The following is a 20767-nucleotide window of genomic DNA, read 5'->3' on the forward strand; positions in this document are numbered from 1 at the left end:
ATCGTGGGAGAGAAGTACGCATGTGACTCCAGCACTATTCACTTACAGAAAATAGAAAGTATTTATCCAATACCCTTCACTTCCTCTGTTAAGAAATGTGGCTTTTTTGTTTGTTTTTCTATCTGAGCATGAAGCCTCAAGAAGGAACAAAATCAACCTTGGAAATTAGTGGGAAAATGGGTGTTACTGACATTACCTTTTCTCACATCCTTTTCATCCAGGAAAACAACACTTGTTAACTGATAGCTCATAATTTGTCAGACAAGTCTCTATAAATTCCAAGGACTATTAGTAGCTGAGCCCTTCCATCCAATCTGAGTGTCAGTTAACTAGGTTTCCCACTATTTATTCTCTCCCTGTCATTCACAGTGTTCTGTATTAGGAAAATTACGCCTGGAATGTGCTGACCTTCTGGAGGCCAGAGGAGTAGTGCTTCGTGACCCAGCTGTGTTCCACTTCCTTTGGGTGGTGGAATTCCCACTCTTCCTTCCTAAGGAGGAAGATCCCACAGAACTAGAGTCAGCCCATCATCCATTTACTGCTCCTCACCCCAGCGACATCCACCTCCTCTACACTGAGCCAGAAAAGGTACCATTTTCTATACTTTCAAATAAAAAGAGAGAGAAGTCAAGACAGAAAACTTTAGATTCTGCATCAGAGTTTTCAATACTGACTTTCACTATTAGCACTTCAAAAAAAAATTAAACTGTTCCACACATGGCCTGTTTTAAGTCAGTAATTAGCAAATTGGTACTCATTTAATACTTGCAATATGTTCTTCTTATAGGACTGAATCAAGACAGGGCAACAACCTTCTGTTATATGAAAATCCCACTTCTTTTCTAGGTTCGAAGCCAACATTATGATTTAGTGCTGAATGGCAGTGAGATAGGAGGTGGCTCTATCCGAATTCACAATGCAGAGCAGCAGAAGTATGTCCTGGAAGCAGTGTTAAAGGTAACCTTACCCCTATGGGTTTCTCTGCTACCATCCATGCAACACCTTGGCATTTGATAAAGCTTATTTTAATCAAAGATATTTTTTAACCTAAGTAAACCAGTGCCATTTTACATTACAAAGTTAACTTTACAGTCTGCTGTTATAGTTTTTATAGTCCTGTGTTGAGCTTGTGTAGTAACAATCTTGCTAGCAGCTGCTGTGGGGGTGTAAGATCCACCAACAACCAGAACCCAGAAAGCTGCCAACACAGGTTCTTTTGATCTGCTTTACTACAGAAAGTAGCATTAAGGGGTTAACAGTCTTTTTTCAAACGAACATACAAATATCATTCATAGTTCAGGGTGTGGGATAGTTCCCCATCCCCAGTATCACATCATACACAAATCAATGACTCCCAATTGTCTCTGTGCCAAGACAAAAAGATCCCACTTTATCTGCCCCATTCAAACAAGGCCAGAATCATTAAAGGCACTTAAGAGAAGAAAAGCAAAAAGTCCCACCTCAATTACTATTACATAATCTACCCCTCCAGGGTCCATGGCCTAACAAAAATCTAAATTAAATGGCCATGGATCCTGGAACAAATAGAAGCATTATACATGGTGATCACATTCAGGGAAATATAACAAAACATATCATTCAGTATCATTCCCAAAATACTTGTTTACAATACAACATGGATGTTGTATTGTAAAACCCAACCTGGGTGAGGTCAGAGCCCTCAGGGCTCTGAACATGATATAATTGAGAGCTTGGCATTTGATTTTTGGATACACTCATAGAAGGAGTGTTGAGACTCTGGGTAACCTGCAACTGCCCCCCAGCTTTACAACTCAGATGTTGGTTCTTCTCTGGTAACTGTGTTGTGATTTGATTCAGACAGGGTCCGTCTGTTGATGTTTGTAATTTCTGTTTGTATTTGCCTTGAAGTTCAGGGTGCTGATCTTTTCCCCCTGAACTATGAATGATATTTGTATGTTGGTTTGAAATAAGATTGTTAACCCCTTAAAGTTACTTTCCTTAGTAAAGCAGATCAAAGGACCTGTGTTGGCAGTTTTCTGGGTTCTGGTTGTTGGTGGATCTTATACCCCCACAGAAGCTGCTAGCAAGATTGTTACTACAGCTTGAGACATTGCTCATAAATACAGAGCATTTAGAATGTGAAGCTGAAACGATGGTGAAAAGACTTAGGAGGGAGAAGAATTAAAAGGGCTTTAATACCATTCATTATATAGTCTTAATTTGAATTTGAAATATGACAAATCTCTAGGATTTAAAGCATAGAAATTAGAATATGGTATCCAGAATATAAGCCAGTACTCTGGAAATTAGGATTATTAGAAAATATAGAGTAGATTTAAGGAAGAAAGGCTTGAGGAAATGTAAATACAAGATGAATGGAATTTCTACACTTCTATAAGTATTAGATTCCCCAGAAGTAGAAAAGGAAAGTCTGTGCAGCTTTAAGACTATTGTCTTTTTGGAATTACAGGAGGATGTTAAACTGCTCTCTCACCTACTTCAGGCTTTAGACTTCGGGGCACCCCCCCATGGAGGAATTGCTTTAGGTAAGTGCATGAAAATCATTCCTGTCACCTAAAAAACAATGTGCTGCTTACCTTCTGTTTGCAAGGGCTACTTGTCCCTCATATCTTATCAAGCAAGAAGAGGGACAAATTTCAGGCAGCCCCAGCCAGATTGTAAATATCCCAACAAGAAGTCTGTTTTCTTTTACACTTATGCTACCTAGTAATATGTTACTGCCCAGACCACAGAGGGCCATCAGTAAATTCTTGGCAAAACTTTGCTGTTCATTATAATAGCATTTGGATATTGATCCTGAATACTGTTCCAGAATGAGTGTGTAGAAAAAAGAATATAGTCTCAAAACAAAAAATTGTTGCTACGAATTGGATTCATGAGCCAATTAAAACCCTTAAGGTATTCAGTAAATTATATTTGATGTCTTCAAGATTTCACATAGAATATTATCTAGAATTCAGATAGAAAGCTATTAACCCTAAGTCACATGGCTTTTATTTAGTTAACATGAGATTTCACTTCCAGGGCTAGACAGACTTGTGTGCCTTGTCGCTGGAGCACCAAGCATAAGAGATGTCATTGCCTTTCCAAAGTCTTTCCGGGGACATGACCTGATGAGCAATGCCCCAGATTACGTATCTTCTGAAGATATAGAGCCCTACCACATCAAGGTCAAGAGGCCAGAAGTCACAGACAGAAAAGATGTCAAGTCTGTTATCTGTGAAACTGAGTCTTCACAACAGTTGGTCATTCCAAGCCTTGCCAAGACTGAGAATCCCTTGAAAAAATTGGCTTCAGGCCAAACTCCTGAGCTTTTGGAAGAAAGGAAGTCCAGCAGATATCCAGATAACCAATGAAGAAGGAGTGGAATACATGGAAGATGTCTCCTTTTCTCTCAGTAATAGAGCACATCGGGTGTCTCAGACTGAAGGATTCTGTGCCCATTGGATGGTGAGGGTGGGTGAGAAAGGCTCCTCTCTGAGATCAGTCATGGCTTCGTGCCCACTAACTATGGCTCTCCAGTGCACCCAGTCACTACCCACTCGTGCATCCTTTACAGCAAAAGTGATCGAAATGTGTCGGGTGGAAAATGCTATCGTCGCTGTGGTCGTAGGGTCAAGACAGTGTGGTTTTGTCATCACCCTGGTATTACTGGCTAAATTGTAATGTTTCACTTTCACTGTCGGGGAGGAGACTGAATACCAGGCGAGAAGTTAGTCAGGAGGCCGGCTCTAGGTCCAGGTGCCCCAAGGTCATCTCACCCGTCTCAGCCTTGGTTTCTTCATCTGAAAACTAATCATGATACCACTTGATGACCTACCTCACAAGGTGGTTATGAGGATTAAATAATATCCATTGAAAAATCAAAGTGCTATATATCTATTAGGTGCTATTATTAACTACCAAAAATATTATATACAGAGAGGCAGCTAATCAGTTGTATATTATGACTAAAGCCCAAGCAAAGAGTAACATCAACAGATTTATAAATCAGCTGTTCATGTTGTTTTAAAGAATAATTTCATCATTAAATGCGATCCTTTGCCCTGATTAGAAGCATCAGCATACGACAGTACTAATTAAGATGTGCATGACATTAGTAGAAAGAACACAAGGTTCAAGTGCTGACTGCCACACTACCTGTGCCTAGTAGGGACAGGACTCTTGACACTCCTCTACCATTCCTAAATTACTGATCTCAGGAGATCATTGTGAGGAACACATTTCATGGCCTATAAAATAGCACTATATAAATGTGACCTTAATGGCGCTAATGAAACAGTAGAAGGTTGGTTCCATTAATTAATGATTAGGGTTGACAATAGAAATACAAACAAGACTATGATTAATTATACTTCCTTGATTTACCTTAAATTGGACAATATGCATTTGGTCCAGAATTTTCAAATACCTTCATATACCTGGCTATTTTTCGTTGGGTTACAGGTGACATATAAATATTGGGCCTATGATCTAGTCAGCTAAGAAAAAAATTTTTTTTTGTGAATAAAATTTGTCTTCGATCATGTTGTAAGTTATACATAACATAGATGGGGTTATACAATAGGAAAGGTGCTTTTCCCTCAAGTTTGTCTTGCCAATGGTGTCTCACCTTACTTTGGTGGGCACTTGGTGACCAGAAAATTTTTAATGAGAGGATTTGGATGGTGACATAAAAGGTGCTGGTGTTCTGCTCTGTACCAGCTGAAGGTTTTTCTGAAGTGAACAGAAACCTTCCTTAGGCAGAGTGGTCCCATTTTTTCCGACTGCCTCTTTCTCATTGACATGTAATCACCCATTTCCTGATATTATTAAATATATTCACCATGCCTGCTACACACTGACAAAAAGCTACCAGTATCCCAAAATCTCAAAGAGGTCAACATTAGATCCCAGAAAATTTAGTCATATTGCCTAAGTCCTTTTCAAGTCTGCCAAAAAATGTTTATTCTGAAATTTAGTAATATTTTACCACTTTTAAATCTTGGGGTTTTGAACTAGAACTGTGATTCTGCAGATACAGAAAAGTCCTTGCCCCTTCCCCCCACAACACACACAAAATTGGGCAGGTGCTCCAAGATTTAATCTAGGAGACCTTGAGAAGTTAACGTGCCTGGCATCACAGCAGCAGGATTCCATCTCAGCAAGTCTATCTGTTTTTCTGCCTACCAGATCGAGGATCTCCAATTAGTCATTTAAAGCTAAGTATCCACTCTTAGTTTAATTTTTAAGATGTCCTAGAGCAATTTTAAGAATAGCTTATATTGGGAAATCTCTGTTCTTTTTAAGTTCAATTTTATTTGGTTATCAGTTTTAGATTCTTTGCCTCCTCCCAATCTCTTCCTTATCCATTGAGAAGGCAAGAAAAATAAAACCCATTACAGTGTGTATAGTTATGCAAAACAAATTCCTGGAGTAGCTATATCAAAAAAAAAAAAAGGAAGAGAAGAAAATATGCTTCAATTGGAACTCTTGCTCCATCAGTCTATCTGGAGGTGGCTAGCATGTTTCCTATGAGTCCTTTGGAATTGTAGTTGGTCCTTGTGTTGAACAGTTACTAGGTCTTTAAAAGTTAATTACTTTTCCAATATTATTGTCATTGTATGAATTGTTCTCCTAGTTCTGCTTACTTCACTTTGCATCATTTCCTATAAGTCTTCCCAGGTTTTTCTGAAAACATCCCCTTCATCATTTGTTATTGCACAATAGTATTCCATCACATTCATATACCATACCTTGTTCTGCCATTTCCCAATTCATGGGCTTCTCCTCAGTTTCCAATTCTTGGTCACCACAAAAAGAGCTGCTATAAGTATTTTTGTATGTATGTGTCCTTTTCTTCTTTGATCTCTTTAGGGTATCACTTGGTCAAGGACGTGTACAGTTTGAGGGCTTTTGGGGAATTGGGGAATTCTTAAACTAATTTCAAATTGAAGCCAAAATTTTCAATTCTAGCCAAAGCCCTGAGAAATAACTGTAACATACATGCTTAAAAGGAGAGGGGGAACTGAAGGGGTAGAGAGAGGCTGGCCACTGCGTCTTGGGGAGAACAGTGGTAGCCATTGTCCTGCAGTGATCCTTGTCCTGTGAACAATTTCTCCTTGTTGTCATCTGATACTTCTATTCCCATGTCTGATGGATTCGTTTTATGCCCTTCTGCTTTAGAAACAATGGTCCTATGCAACTGGTTTGTTTACTCCAAGAATTCCCCTTCCCTTTGCCTTTTAAAAGTTTAGGTCTCTTTATATTAATTAGTAGAGCCCTTTCTACCAACCTTTTTTAAGTATGAGTCATTCTAAGGTTGGCTAACCCCACGTTTTTTCCTTACTTCCAAGGAAAGGAATAATAATGATAATGCTCAAGGTGATTACACAGTACTTAATATTTCTCTACAGAAACTGATCCTCATCTGTAACAGAAAGTTGGACTTGATCTTTAGGGAGTTTTTTGGCTATAAAATTCTGTCAGGCACATCTGTTAAAATATCATTTCTCATTTAATAGATTCCCACATCCTCTTCTCACTATTTTTTATCTTCTCTAATTTGAAAGTCTATCTCCTCCATGAAAACTTATGGAGCTAATAAGAGAACTCCTCACTTCCTTTAGCTAGAGGCCCTTGGCCTCCAGCTAATAATACCTAGATTAATAATATTACTAATATTTGTGCGGCACTTTAAATTTCATCTCATTTGAGCCCCACAACAACCCTATAAAGTGTTGCTACCAAGGGTGTCCATAACCACATTTTACAATTAAGAAATGGACTTAGAGAAGTTAAGTGACTGCCCCAGGGTCCCTTGGCTGGTGTCAGAAGCAGGATTGGAACTAGGTGAGCACTTCACAAAGGCCACTCACACTACCTTATCCCAAATCCCATGATTTTTTCTTATAGGCAGAGTTCAGGTTATTACAATACAAACAGCAAATGATCTTCTTCTCACTCATGCCAGTGATGCCCCTTAGAATTTTTCTTTTAAAATTTTTATTATGAATTTAATAAACATTTCTGTATAAGAATAACAATAAAAAATAGGGTTGCATATGAAATTGAGCTTCTGTTTAAGTGAATATAAAATTTCACACAGTAGTAACAAAATTCCCCTTGTCTCCAATGTCTTCTTCTGAACTTCCTTTTGCCCCCTTCTATATATCTTTTCAGTATCTCTTTGATACTCTTTTTCTGCATCATTATCACAACTCCTCCCCCAAACAGCTCTCCCTTCACTAATACAAGTATAAAAAAGCCAAACAACCTGCACACTGCCTTGTCTATTGTCAACTGTGTGCGGTGTTTGTGCAAGAAGGACTAGCACTGTTCAGGGTTGCTCATCCTCCTTTAGTGTTCCTCTGTCACCCAGCTCTCACCTGGGGTTCTGCATCCTAGGTCATTGCTAGTCACCTTGACTTTTGTCCTGCCACTGGACTTCAGTGACTCTGGAAGAGAGAGTGAGGCTGCTGACTTTGTGCAACTCTGCTTCACTTAACTACAATTCACAAGCAAATCAAGACAACAGCCATGATGTCATTGGTCCTCTTCAAAATCTAAGGACCAACATCAACAGCCATTACCTCTCTGCCAAGAGCTGAGAAAGCCCCCTCAAGTTGTTTTCATTATTGTAATTGTCTTATAAATCGTTTTCTCGTTTTTGCCTTCTTCACTCTAAATCTATTCAGGTCTTCTCAGGTTTCTCTATCATTTCTTATGGAAAAATAATGTTCCATTGCAACCCCTTTCAGCCCTAAATCCTATGATATGCTGTTATGTTGGTTAAGCCATTTTCTGACTGATGGATATCTACTTAGCTTCCAGTTCCTTGCTACAACAACCACACACAAAAACAAATAAACAAAAAAACAAAAAAAAAAAATAAATGTCTTTTACACACGGGTCCTAGGATTTTTCTCTTTCCTCCTCCAGCAGCTGCTGTCCATGATAGCCACTTGTACCCACCCCAAACTCCAGGCAGTCAAGCCCATCTCTCTGAGTCTCAGTTTCCCCATCCCCAAAATGGAAGGGTTGTACTAGATGACTGATCCAAGTGACTTCCCCAAGGTCATACGGCTATTTTAGTTATGTTAACTCAAACTTGCCTGAATTAAAAGCTTGGAGAATGAAAGAACTTAGGTGAGGTCAGGTTGCAAATAAGAATTAAAATCTTCAGCGTAAATTTTTTCAGACCCCTGGTATGTTTGCTGGAATACCATCAGTCAGTATGAGAAAGGCATCTTTAAATGTTTACGGACTAATAAAATGTTTTGAGTCTATATTATGTGGGTTTAGTCATTTCTAAATTGTACCCTAAAATTTTGAAATCGTGTTTAGAAAAAGCAGAAACTGCCTACCATATGTGGCCCTGAATCATCTAGGTCTAAACCATGTAATTGGAATGTCTTCCTCTTAGAACAAAACTGAGGCCTCTGCTTACTTCAGTCTTTATATCTCACTAGCTTATTCCTGAAAGTCAGTCCAATCTTAGTAGATGGTGATTATTCTTTTATTGAATTTAGGCTAGAATAGAGCAGTGGGCTTGGAGTCAGGAAGACCTGAGTTCAAATTCAGCTTCACACTTACTACCCTGAGCCAGTCACTTAACCTCCATCTGCCTTAATTTCCTCTGTTGTAAAATGGGGATAATACCTTGCAAAGTTGTGAAGGTCGAAAGAGAAAGTATTTGTAAAAAGCACTTAACACAGGGCAGCTAGATGATACAGTGGATAGATCACTGGCCCTGGAGCCAGGAGGATCTGAGTTCAAATCCAGCCTCAGACACTTACTAGCTCTGTGACCCTGGGCAAGTCACTTAACTCTGATTGCCTCACCTCCCCCCACTGTCCCCCCCCACCAAAAAAAAAGCACTTAACAGTGCCTGGCAGGTAGTAGAAGCTATATAAATGCTTATAGAAGCTATATAAATGCTTACTCTCTTCCCCTTTTAGAGTAAAGTAGCTCCCACAGAGAGTCGAACTGAAGAATTCTTAGTCCAGATTCCTGTCTCAATTCTTTTTTATTTTTTGGGTCAACCTGATGTAAACCCTTGTTAATCCAGACCCTGTGAATTCATTGGCACGGGAGCGCACCAAGAGGAAACTCCACCAAGTGTAGTGCGATTTAGCCCTGGGGCACTGTGAAAAGATGAAACCTAGGAGTTGGTCCTTTTAAAGGCAGTGTCATCTTTATCCTAAATGGGCAGAATAGAAGCTGTGTTATTATGTAATATCAGCTTTCTGAATCTTGACTCCTGAGAACAGCAACACATAAATCCTCTCTTTGTGCTCCTCTTAACGTCTGTGGCAATAGGCTTTGTTTCAGGCTCCGTTAATTAAACAGATGGCATACCAACCCAGAGTGGCCATATGTGGGTGCTGGTGCTTAAAATGCTCTGGTTCTTATAATAGTTTGCACCAATAGAAAAATGGAAGGAGTGTCCTAGTCTTCCAACAGTGACATAAGTGTTCTCACACGTACTGGAACACGTACATCTGGGTATGTGTTAGCACTTTGGAAAACAGGGACCAGGGAGCTTGTGTTTTCAGATGTAAGTATTTGCAATTCCTTAATCTCTTTCCAATTCTAGGAATTGGGGGAGGTCTGGGAGGGGGAGGAAAGAAGGGAATGGAAGGAAAAGGCCTCATACAGTTATGGTATGGTATAAGACTTTTTTTTTAAGATTTAATTCTGAAAATTGTTTGAAGGCTGTTACCAAATTATTGGTTAATAAGTCAAATATTATAAAACAGTCCAAATAAATTAGACTACTGATCAGCTTCCATCTCCCCTGATGACTGAATTGAAATAAGAAGTAATAGCATTGAGACTGTAAGAGTGAAAAGCTTATGGCCTATTCAGCTATCTTTCTTGCCCTGTCCAGTAGTTGAGAATCAGTGAGTGCTGATCTCTTGCTATGGGTAAGAAAACAAAAGCAACGAGCATTGAATAAAACCTATTGGACTAGTGTCACTCTCAATTTCTATATGACCTTCAACAAAGTACTTCATCTCTTTAGGCTTCAGTTTCTGCATTTGTAAAAAGAAATTAGATGAGATGATCCACGTCCAAGGGCCTTTTTCTATCTCTAGACCTTTGATCATATGAATTTTCACCTCATTTATACATCCTTCGATTTTCACAATAACCTTGCATATTACACAGGTTAGATAGAGTACTGAAAACAGGGGTACGCATCCTACTAAAACCTATTCCTCCTGCACCATCTTCTCAGATGTTGGCATTCCCTCGGTCTCTTCTCCTTTAATGTGGCAGTCAGAAAGCCAGTCAGCTTCCTCTGGCAGGGTAGTTGTTCCTGCCTGACCCAGCTCAGCCTACCTGTTGTCCCTCAGCCATTCAACTGATGCTGCAGCTTTTCCAGACTCTCCAGTCTATTGGAAGAGAATTCATAAACAACTAATACCAGCTGCCAAGTGGGACTTGACTTAATACTTGCATGTGCAATTTAGAACAAGCATGTGTGTAAGCAACAGCAGGGAGAGAAGAGAACGAGTTGTTACAAGATAGGGTTTGCGTTTGTTTTTAAATGACCAATGTTCCTTTCTACAACAGCTGCGTCACACTGCTACCTTGTGGCCAACTAAGATATAATCAGTATCTCTATGGTCCTTTCTAACTATATGTATGAGTCTTTAGTTAAACATTTTTTATGGATTCTTTTCACTTTTACATCATTTCTGGATATAAATTTCCTCTCTCTTACACACACAAACACACACAGTCATCTCCCTTGTAAAAAAAAGTTTGAGCCAAACCACCAGGGTAGGTGGTGACCCCATCTGATATATGCCACATTCCATCCTCAAAGTGCCTTCCCATATCTTTTTCAAATGAAATCTATCAAGCTAATTCTTCCCTGCCCTATATTTATGCCATTCATTTAGCAAACCTCAGTACGATGCAGGGTCTGACATTTTACAAGTTGGACGAAAAGTCTTAATGCAGTTATAAGCTATTAGTTTCAGCCCACAGTCCCAACCTATTAAAAATCATTTTAAGTTTTGATTGTGCTCCCAAAAAACATTACCTCTCTGAGCTTTGGAGTAACTGCAGATTTGATAAGCATACCTGTTGTGTCTTCTCTAACATCCTGATTTCATGGCAACCATTGTGGTATAACAGAAAGCACACTAGCCTTGGGGTCAGGAAGACCTGAGTGTGACTCCGAGTGAGTCACTTAACCTCCGCCTGTCCCAGTTTCCTTATATATAAAATGAGCATAACACCGCTCACCTTTCAGGGTTGCTGTGAGAGATTGATGTTATTTGTAAAGCAGTGGTAGTGGTGGTGGTGGTGGTGGTAGTAGTATACGGCTGTCAAATCATTTCTCTGTGCCCGTGGCCTCTCCTGTAAAACAGGAAACTGCCTACTCTTACTTACCTCAGTAATTTTTGTAGACCTTAAAACTCAAGTTATGTTGTACAAGGTGTCCAACAGAGTTCTGTAGCCCACTGACTACCGATTTCCATCTAGGGCTATTTATTAATCACCACTTTCTGGAGTCATTCGACCAGTTAATAATATTAATAGCATTTATTATATTCTTTAAGGTTTATTAAGTGCTTTACAAACATCTCATTTTATGCTCACAACCACCCTGGGAGGGAGGTGCTGTTATCATCCCCATTTTTACAGATGGGGAAACTGACACAGAGGTTAAGAGACTTGCCCAGACTCACACAGGTCTTCATGGCTCTTAGACCAGTGCTCCATCTGCTGGGCCAGAAAAGTTAGCTGCCTGAAGCCGTTAAGCTACTCACCAGTAATACTCTCCAAATCATGTTCCATCATCTTATTCAAGGATATCCTGAGAGACTTCCAAATGTCAAGTGTTCCCTACTTACCAACGTAGCAACTCTATTAAATGTGGACATGTTATGGATGATTTTTCTTGGCAAATACACTCTGGCTCCTAGCAATCACCTCTTTCTTTTCCATGTGTTCACAAATCATCTGTTTAATAATACACCTTAGAATGTTTTGCTGAAGATTTTTATCAAACTAATCAGCCTATAGTCTCCAGAAGCCACTTTTTCCCATGTAAAAAAAATGACTTTCATCCATCTCTAACCTTTTAAAGACACTCTTCTTATGATTTCTCAAAGACTGCCAAGTGATCACAACTACTATTCGTTTCAGTGCCCTGGACTGCAGCTATTGTGGGTCTGTCAGGAGAGTGATTTCAGGAGTGGCTCTTCTCTTGATACACTCTCCTGTCCAGTTTAAGTTTATTTATAAGATAGAAGACAGAAAAAGCACAATCCTACAAAAAGTGCCCCTTTGCCAGTTCCTGGACATCAGACCTCCTTTTTCTTTGCCTATTCTTTCAGCTGACTCCACTTAGGCATCTAAGTGTGGACATCATGATCAGATCCCTAAAAAAGACGTTGCTGTCTCAGAACTTGGAGTCACCTAAATGGAGTCCAGCAACGGTTGTGGTAAATACTGCCATTATTTGGGGTAGAGATAATTGTGGTGGGAAGTGAAATGAGATTTATCATAGGGGGTTTCTGCAGGAACTGAGCCAACTGAAAAAGGATCCTGGCTTGCAGTGTGGTTTGACACTGGAGGGTTTTTCTTGGGTCATACTCTACCCTCAAATCAATAGGCATTAAGTACACCGAGATGGTAGAGATCCTGCCTGACTAAAACAGTGATGGATGTCAGACATTCAGTATGTGGCTAGACAAAGGTTAACTACAGCCTAGGGCTGTTCTCCACTCTTTATGTCCCTAGACTATTTTTTCACCACTGAGATGTTCTAAGACCTCACCAGTGTCAGCTTCTGAAGTAAGCCAGGGTTTGTCAGCAACACAAGGACAAATAGAGGCTACCAACAAACTGATTAACCTGTTCGTTATGGGTCCAGTTAGCTGCAGGACTTGGTTTTGTTCATGGATCTATAAAGCCCATCAGATAAACAGGATTTGATAGCTGAAAAGCTTTGGGAAGCTGGTATGACAAGGCCACTTCCTAACATAAATAACAAATAAATGGTTGTCCACCAGAGCACATCCTGAAAGATGGTTGTATTCCCAGGTGCCCGGGTGTGAACTCCGGCATTATGAGGCTGGCCTATGGGCCAGCACTGTGATCAAAGGTGGGAGCCAGAAGGAGGCACTTCGTCAAGGGTTCAGCAAACTCTTCCACTACTTCCAGGGAGAGAATGAGACAGGTATCCAGCTATTCAACCCCCCAAACTCTACCCAGAATGACCTTTCTTACCACTGTAGGTGGTATTCCTAAATCAAGAGCTGGGCTCCATAGGCAAGTTGAACTATGCAGAAGACCTGAGGCCACTTAAGCTTCCATTTGGATTACAAAACCAAATGGCATTCATCTCAGGTTTTGGCCTTTTCTCTTAGAATAAACCATTACCACTATTGGAAGGCCGGTTTTGCAGTTGAGATGATTTAAGGCGGTGACCAGTACTGAGTACCCTAACAGGTAACTGCTTAGTTCTCACCATAATTAAGCAGGCCCTCCAACCTTTGAGGTTATAGCCAGAGCTTGTTATAACAGTTGACATAACCCTACATCACCATCTAAATCCAAACTAAGGCTTAATCACTGTGGAGTGGCACCACTTCTATGCCCAAGGTGACTGCCCTTAAATTATGGTTAAAATACTAAGCTATTTTTGGTCACACCCCAAAAGTCTAGGTTAACAGCCTCTTTTAACTCTGTCCCAGAGCTTAGGTTGGTGCTTTTACTGGCACGAATACAAAAATGCGTATTACATGTATACTCAATAACTGGCTTGGGCTAATTTTCCCTAAATAACAAAAGACCTATCATGAAAGCCTTTTTCCTATATAAATGCATATAACCCTTACTATATTATGCTACTGTACCATAAGACCAGTATCTTTCCAAATACAGGGTGAGTCACCAAAATATCCAAACCCTTCTATCACCTGCTTCTTGAAGACTCCCAAGGCAGGACATTGATCAGATGACTTCAAACTAATGCCCTTTTCATGGTTTTAGCAGGATACGTGTAGGTCACTATTGAGTTTTTTCTTACCAGAGACTAAGATTGAGATGACAGTGCCAGTGACCTGCTTGGTGCAGCCTGGCAACGCTGAATACAAGGTTTCCTTCTTTGTACCAACTAAGCATCAGAGTTCTCCACCAGAGCCCACAGACCCGGATGTGTTCCTTGAGCAGAGGAAAGGAGCAGCCATTTTTGTCAGGTAGCTATTTGCACTTCGACTTCAGTGAGGTAGTGGCCCCCCCATGGCACGGAAGTACAATGTTATCATCAGGACTTCATCCTACATTGTACTAGTTTTACCACTCACCATAGAATGTCAATATAAAGTGCTAAAGTAAAACCTTTCCATCTCATTACAGGTCATTTGGAGGATTTGCTTCTGCGGAAAAATTCAGCAAAGAAGCAAAAGCTCTGGCAGATACTTTACAGAAAGAGGGCCAATCCTTTCATTCTGATTTCTACTACACTGCCCGTTATAACAGCCCTTTTACACTCTTCAACAGACATAATGAAGTATGGTATTTCAAGAAGGAAGAGCTAGAAGGGTTGTGGGTAAGGGATTAATCTTTGTGTTGACTTAGATAGCCTCAATTCACATGCAACTTACCCCTTTTAAAACTAGACCTGTTACAAAAAATGCCAGTTTTGCAGGGGAGGGACAGGGAAGCCATCAGTGGCTTTATCTCCTAGAGCACTGGTTAAGCAATGACAATTTCTAGGTCATCCAGTTCCACATGAATTCACTCATCTTTCCAATTTAAGGATACCTAGTATAAATGGGGAGGGCAAGTTAAATAAAGCCCCACATAGTCATTTTGTGGAAAATATTTGATTTACAGATGGCAAAGAACTTCCTTGGAAAAATTGGCAAACTTCTAGTCTAATGGACACTATAATGAAGAAAACCTGGGCGCCGACCTCAACTGCCATTGACTTGCACCTTGTGAATCTGTGTATGTACCTGCAGTTCTTTTCAAACTATTTTCCTGTCAAAGGAGATATGTACAGTTTTTGCAAACTTAAAAGTACTCTATATAAAATTCTAGCTTTCTTATTGTTAAAAGAAAGTTACTCAAAATGACATAAGCTCACTCAGTGAGGCTTATGAACTCACTTTATCTAATGTCACTTAAATGATCTTTCTTTCCAAGTATACCTCATAGAATAGAGTGGATGTCATAGATCATCCTTCCCTTTAATGGTGCTAAGTGAGCTGAGCTTTAATATCTATTTGAAATTCATAGTTCTTAAAGGAAAATCATGACAGCAATTAATGTACAATATCATTTTATTAAAATTCTGTTGTGTACACTTTAAAAGCATACTGGTGTTTTGTTCCACTTCTCAGATCCCCAAAAAGGTCCTAACCTGTAAATGCAAAAAAGGCCACCCTTAGTTTAAAAAAAAAAAAAACAACAGATACATTCCCAGTTTTGTCCTAATCAGACCTTAGGTTCTCATCACTTGATCAGTGAGAGAGTTCAAGTAAAGGATGATGTCATCATATTCTAAAAGGCAGGGCAGGGAATTAGTTTGCTCTTCCTCACCCCAACTTACTTGGAAGTTGGGCCAGCAGTCTTATTTCTGATGATTCATCAGAAGGATTCCTATGTGGGAAAAAAAGGTAAAATTATCCAAAGTTTCTGAATGCCTGCAACAACATTTAGTTTTGTAATAACCTCAGAATAAAAATGGAACGGTTTATGAGTGAAATCATAGCCATTTCATTTGGCAGAATCATTAACATCACTGGTTAATCAGTTCTTACCCCGCCAAAAAATCAGCAAAATCTAGATTAAAAAGGTCTTACCTTTGACAGTATTTAAGTTCCTGTGGGTTTTTTGCCAAATCTATATGAAAGGATGAAAAAACTTTAGAATGTATAAAATGTAAAACTTAAGACATTTGGTCCCCATTTTGTCATTTCTCCTTAGTTGTGTGCTGCTTTCCCATATACCCTCACATTCAGGCCATTTATAGCCAAAACCTCAAGACTATAAAATTCCTAATAATTAAGATAATGCCACTGCATTCATGTATCTAAATGTAACCTCAGTGTAAAAAAATGGAACGGTTTAGGAGTAAAATCACAACCCATCATTTGGCAGAATCTTTTACATCATTGGTTACAATTAAACACACTCAAATATCCAATAAGATGAACTAAATGATTTCACTTACCAGTTTTCTCCAACCCCTTGACATTTTATGCTGAAAAAAGAAAGACACAATACAATGAGGGCAAAACAACTATAAAAACACTAATTCTAATACTTACTACAGGCAGCAAAGTACAACTGCCACAATAAAAAAACTTAAAATCAAAATGGTACTTGGCATAGTAAGTACTTAAAGGCAATGACTTACAGGTATTAAACATAGTCCTGGTGTCTCCAATAGCAGATACATCAGATAGGAGCGAAAGACAAAACCAGTGTTCACCACCATACATCTGCTGAACTATGTTATCATCATTGTATTAGCTTTGAGACACCCCTTTAGCTTTGCAATTTCTGAAATTTTATTAGATTATAATCACCTTTTCGACATCTTCACCTTTGGCTCAGGACAGATAAGCCCATTTGATCAACAGCAACCCAGATCAATTCATTTTCATCTGCCAAAAAAAAAAAAAAAAGGAGTTAAGTCCTTGCTGAGTTGTCCAGCCAGTCTATACACATTTTCAAAACCAGTACTGTTTCAGAAAAAGAAAATCCTCATTCTCTTTCAGAGAGATTCCCATTGTTTTACTATATAAATCATCACCAACAGTACATCATAAGGCAACTCTACAGCCCCATAACATTTACAGATTGGCCTAACCCAGAACCAGGTTTGGTCTTTATATCCTTCTTGAATGGAATATTTACATTTGGACTCAATAGTCTTAGTCACTGATACATCTAAAAGAAATAAGCCTTCGGTACTTGCTTTTTCAAAAATCACTTCATACACTACGACTTCTTTAAGGTTTGGAATTTTACACATACAAAAACAGGGACTCATTTTACAAATGGATCAACTACAGCCCAGACTACGTACCAAAGGGAAGTTAGGGTAAAGCCAAAACAAGTACTATAGCTCCTTCCACACAAATTAATGTTTTCTTTTAACCTTAAACCAGGAAACAAGAGTCCCTGAAGAAATCTGGATAATGTAACCAATGACCCTCAAAACTATCCAGGTATCAGTATTTAGTGTCCTTACCCATTTCATGTGATAATCACAGAATCTGGACAGACCAGGGAAACCTAAACCAAAAGTTTACATTAAATGTAACTTTGTCACAGAGAATCAAAGGTTGTGCTTAATTTGTTACAGGGCACTTCAGTGCTATGATTTATCTACATGCTGATTTCAGGTCAGACATTTGAAGACATCATTATAAACCCTGTTAAGTGGTTGATTATTTCCAAAAATCCTTACAAAATCTAAACTGAACATACTGCTATAAATTTTGGAAAAGGCTCTTTAAATCTCAAGTGATCCATACATCCTCATGGGGATAGGTATTACCTACAAAGCTATTCTCATTTTACAAGTAAATCCCAGCATGGTTAAGTTACCTATGGACTTTTACAATTAATCAAGTTGAATCTGAAACCAATTCTTCCTGCACTAGTATTGGTATCAACATAACTGTCTCCTGGATAACTCTTAAAATTCACTTACAAAATAATCCAACTGCAGCAACTTAGATTCAGCTGACACCTAAAAGAGACCAATCTTAGTTAAGTAACAGTCAAAAAGGAATTAGTATTGAAAGTTTAAAACAATGCCTGAAATCAGGTAGAGCTAATTAGACCTCCATGATAAAGTCAGTCTATTGGCTTATCATCATACAGGCTTTGAGACTACTGGATAACTTCCCTGGAATTCAGCTATGAAACTAGGTAATAGGAAATTAAATCTAACAGCATAAAAAAACTCTTATTGTACACCAATACAAGCAAAACCTGAACTGGTGAACTAACCTTGAACACAATACAAATTTCCTAATTAACAGCCAAAAGTATCAACCACCTCAATTTGTCTCACAGGAGTTTTTACAGAGCCAACACAAAACCTGACAAGGGTAGAACCAACCTCAGGTTTATTATATTAGTGTCCTTACTTAAAGCCCTGGAAGGAGCAAGCTACAGTGCAAATTTCTTATCCATAAGGATAGGAAGTAAGGTCACAATTTTTAATTCAAAGTCAAACAAGCTGTTTTATCAACCTGTGTCCCTGGAGTTCCTAGTGTTGATCTTGTCAAATTTTCAAGTTTTGATTAGTATAGGCCTCAAATAGCTTTTACTCATAAATGGCACTATCCCCTGGGATCTACTTTGAATGGCTTCAGGCCTTACCATTTCTATTTCCAGTTGTCAAGTTCCTAGAGGTAAAAGCAGGGAAAAAAAAAAAGTCATTCCTTTGACTTTTGTGGACATTTTAGCAAACTATTTTCTCATAAGCCAGACACATCAGATAATAAGGTTAAGCATTCTTCACTATTCTATCTGCTGAACTATGCAACCATCATAGTATCTGTTTTACTGTATCATTTAAGTGTCAATGATTTTCACCACAGTGAATACTTAAACTTGGCATTTGGTGATTACCTGTTTGCCTGTGATTTTAATACCTGCGGAGCCTAGAGAGAGAAATAAGCAGCATTAAATAACGATTTCCTTGTGCACACATCTCCAAATTAGCATAGTTTGAGTGCTTCAGTGTAAGACAAAGGTGGTAATAATTCTCATCATATTCATGATCAAGAGTAGCAAATAAAAACTCATCATTAAAGCACAGTTGTTCAATGCTTTTGACAGCTTTGAGGTCGGGCCAAATGCTAAACAGCAGAGCACTGTTTCCCAAAGCTGCATTTTAACTGAAATATATTCAACACTTACTTCAGCAACAGCAACTTCATCCATGATGCATAACTGCAATATACAGAAAAAAAAGACTTAACACTGCAAAGAGCCAAGCTGAATGCAATCGTTATCCCTCAACATCAAAGCCTCAGTATGTAACATTGTCAGAAATGATTTCTGTCCACTACTCTGAAACCATCATAGGCTTAACAGCTTTAGAAATCCCCAAGACCTGTTTATCCAACGCTACTGCTTTAAGACTATCGAGATTAACTGATCGCAGCTTGACTTGTTCACTCTAATTCTAAGAGTTAATGTCTGGAACATTTGTTAAGTGCTCTGCAAACCTCACAGTACTACAGACACTATTTTTGAACAATAGTTATCACAGCCAAAATTAAATAGTACTTTTTACAACTCAGGCTGTCCACACTGCAGGCCCTAGGCTCCCTTAAAACCCTGTCTTCCCCACACAGCTCACCTTTAAAGCCAGCAAGGGCCATCCTCCTTCGGCTTTTCTGAGCTCCATGCCTAAAAACAAACAAAAACAAGGTTTTGTGGAAACCAACCCACGCCAACGTTGACTCTCGAGTTATATTTTTAACCTCCCGTTGCAATGAGCGTCTTAAAAATTCACCGACTGGTATCCAAGATTAATATGGTGAAAAAGCTCATTAGTTTTCAAAAAATGCTCCACGCCAAAACCTACGTGTTTACTTCGTGTCCAGCCTGCTCCCTTTACTCACAATCTAAACCTAAATTCAGTCAGAAGCTGGGCCTGAATCTTAACACGGTCCAAAAATCCGCCGCAAGGTGCTTGGCCAATTAAGTAAGCACGGGCCTCAGGCCCTCGGCTGACTCCCGATCCAGCCCGGCTCCAACGGCCGGGTTTTCCCGCTCGGGCACGTGGGCCAAGGAGCACGTGGGCCAAGGAGCACGTGATGCCTGCGTTCAGGCCTAGGCGCCGGGCAGTCACCCGGCCATTTCGCGAAATTTAAAGACAGTAATAGCCTCTAGTGCAAAGCCGCCCTGGCCTTGGGCACCACGTTGCCCTCGGTGCCTCCTCGAGCCCTCAGCAGCCCCCCACCCCACGCTGGCGCGGCCCAGGCTACTCATCAGAGACGTTGGCATTCATCAGCAGTCTCAGATGTCCCTACCAACGTTGCTTTCATCACATAGAGCAAGGCCTAAAGGCCAGGCGCCCTCCCCCAATGGTGGCCTCAGGACTTCATTACAAGCCGGGGAGGCCTTTCGGGCTCCGAAGCCTCGCTCCCCAGGGCGGCCCCGAATGCAATCCGGAGCCTTCCAAAATTTAATCAACACGCGGCTGAAAATTAGCTCGCCGCGCGGAGGTGGGGATGGGCCGACAACAGAACCGTCAGGCCCACAGACGCTGGGCAGCACCCGAGGCCGCCGAACTTACCTACGACAAACACACCCAGCTCTCTCGGAAAGAACGAAGGGGCGCCGTGAGGCCCTTTATATAAAGGCGGCGTGACGTCATGACGCCCCCGCCGACGTCCGCCCCGCCCCGCCTCCGCCAAAGAGCGGGAACTGAAGACCTCAGCTTCGCCCTCCCTCTCCGTTGGTCCACCTGCTCCTCCCTCCCCGCCCCCCGCCCCCGCCTCCGCCTGTCAAACGCATTCGTGGCCCCTCCTCCAGCCCGCGGCGGGGGGCGGGACTCGTGGGGGGCACGTGATTCAGGGCTGTGGCCTGGGAAGCGGAGCGGAGAGCAGAGGAAGGGGGAGGGGGGAGGAGTGTAATGGGGGAGGGGGCAAGTGAGGAGGAGGAGGAGGAGGAGGAGGAGGATGGGGGGCGGTGTAAGGGTGAGTGATTTCCTTCCGGCACGTCGCCCGCTCGGGGGGAGGGGGCGGGGGGTTTCACTTCCGGGACGGTGTTCCGG

General features: G+C 40.5%; 2 protein-coding genes, 1 long non-coding RNA gene and 9 other non-coding genes across 12 annotated transcripts in view; 2 read left to right on the forward strand and 10 right to left on the reverse strand.

The window, feature by feature from the left end:
• Nucleotides 1-5610, forward strand: part of DARS2 (aspartyl-tRNA synthetase 2, mitochondrial) — a 39855-nt gene extending 34245 nt beyond the window's left edge. The window contains exons 15-18 of the mRNA XM_036756366.1: nt 370-588; nt 847-957; nt 2453-2528; nt 3028-5610. Coding sequence (XP_036612261.1) covers nt 370-588; nt 847-957; nt 2453-2528; nt 3028-3359 — 738 coding nt within the window. The 3' untranslated portion in view covers nt 3360-5610. The remainder of the gene's footprint in view (nt 1-369; nt 589-846; nt 958-2452; nt 2529-3027) is intronic.
• Nucleotides 5611-12374: 6764 nt separating this feature from the next.
• LOC118845402 (heme-binding protein 2-like) lies at nt 12375-14923 on the forward strand. The gene is made up of 5 exons (XM_036753303.1): nt 12375-12449; nt 13051-13186; nt 14042-14207; nt 14368-14560; nt 14848-14923. Exons 1-5 carry the CDS (start codon nt 12375-12377, stop codon nt 14890-14892), a joined length of 615 nt encoding a protein of 204 aa, XP_036609198.1. The 3' UTR covers nt 14893-14923.
• Nucleotides 14924-15287: 364 nt separating this feature from the next.
• On the reverse strand, nt 15288-19241 carry LOC118849140. Its single transcript, XR_005010286.1, has 10 exons — nt 18901-19241; nt 18610-18641; nt 18358-18383; nt 17681-17719; nt 17216-17259; nt 16548-16625; nt 16190-16219; nt 15819-15858; nt 15566-15615; nt 15288-15376 (listed from the first exon to the last, which is right to left on the reverse strand). It is a non-coding gene; the product is annotated as an uncharacterized LOC118849140 (long non-coding RNA).
• LOC118849312 lies at nt 15685-15763 on the reverse strand. Its single transcript, XR_005010359.1, has one exon. It is a non-coding gene; the product is annotated as a small nucleolar RNA SNORD47 (small nucleolar RNA).
• Nucleotides 16057-16136, reverse strand: LOC118849313. Its single transcript, XR_005010361.1, has one exon. It is a non-coding gene; the product is annotated as a small nucleolar RNA SNORD47 (small nucleolar RNA).
• Nucleotides 16409-16491, reverse strand: LOC118849317. The gene has a single exon (XR_005010365.1). It is a non-coding gene; the product is annotated as a small nucleolar RNA snR60/Z15/Z230/Z193/J17 (small nucleolar RNA).
• On the reverse strand, nt 16702-16782 carry LOC118849300. The gene has a single exon (XR_005010346.1). It is a non-coding gene; the product is annotated as a small nucleolar RNA SNORD79 (small nucleolar RNA).
• LOC118849341 lies at nt 17332-17396 on the reverse strand. The gene has a single exon (XR_005010390.1). It is a non-coding gene; the product is annotated as a small nucleolar RNA SNORD78 (small nucleolar RNA).
• Nucleotides 17792-17854, reverse strand: LOC118849315. Its single transcript, XR_005010363.1, has one exon. It is a non-coding gene; the product is annotated as a small nucleolar RNA SNORD44 (small nucleolar RNA).
• LOC118849340 lies at nt 18465-18535 on the reverse strand. The gene has a single exon (XR_005010389.1). It is a non-coding gene; the product is annotated as a small nucleolar RNA SNORD77 (small nucleolar RNA).
• On the reverse strand, nt 19009-19071 carry LOC118849343. The gene has a single exon (XR_005010392.1). It is a non-coding gene; the product is annotated as a small nucleolar RNA SNORD75 (small nucleolar RNA).
• Nucleotides 19242-19972: 731 nt separating the features above from the next.
• LOC118849314 lies at nt 19973-20048 on the reverse strand. The gene has a single exon (XR_005010362.1). It is a non-coding gene; the product is annotated as a small nucleolar RNA SNORD74 (small nucleolar RNA).
• Between the last annotated feature and the right edge of the window lie 719 nt (nt 20049-20767).

Source organism: Trichosurus vulpecula, chromosome 4, assembly GCF_011100635.1.
Source record: "Trichosurus vulpecula isolate mTriVul1 chromosome 4, mTriVul1.pri, whole genome shotgun sequence".
Lineage (NCBI taxonomy): Eukaryota > Metazoa > Chordata > Mammalia > Diprotodontia > Phalangeridae > Trichosurus > Trichosurus vulpecula.

What these genes read in the sequence shown, in the direction of transcription:
- LOC118845402 (XM_036753303.1), top strand. Translation starts at nt 12,375, where the DNA reads ATGATCAGATCCCTAAAAAAGACGTTGCTGTCTCAGAACTTGGAGTCA. An exon ending in CCAGGGAGAGAATGAGACAG is followed by an intron (nt 13,187 to 14,041) that starts GTATCCAGCTAT and finishes TTTTCTTACCAG; the next exon opens with AGACTAAGATTGAGATGACA. An exon ending in GGAGCAGCCATTTTTGTCAG is followed by an intron (nt 14,208 to 14,367) that starts GTAGCTATTTGC and finishes ATCTCATTACAG; the next exon opens with GTCATTTGGAGGATTTGCTT.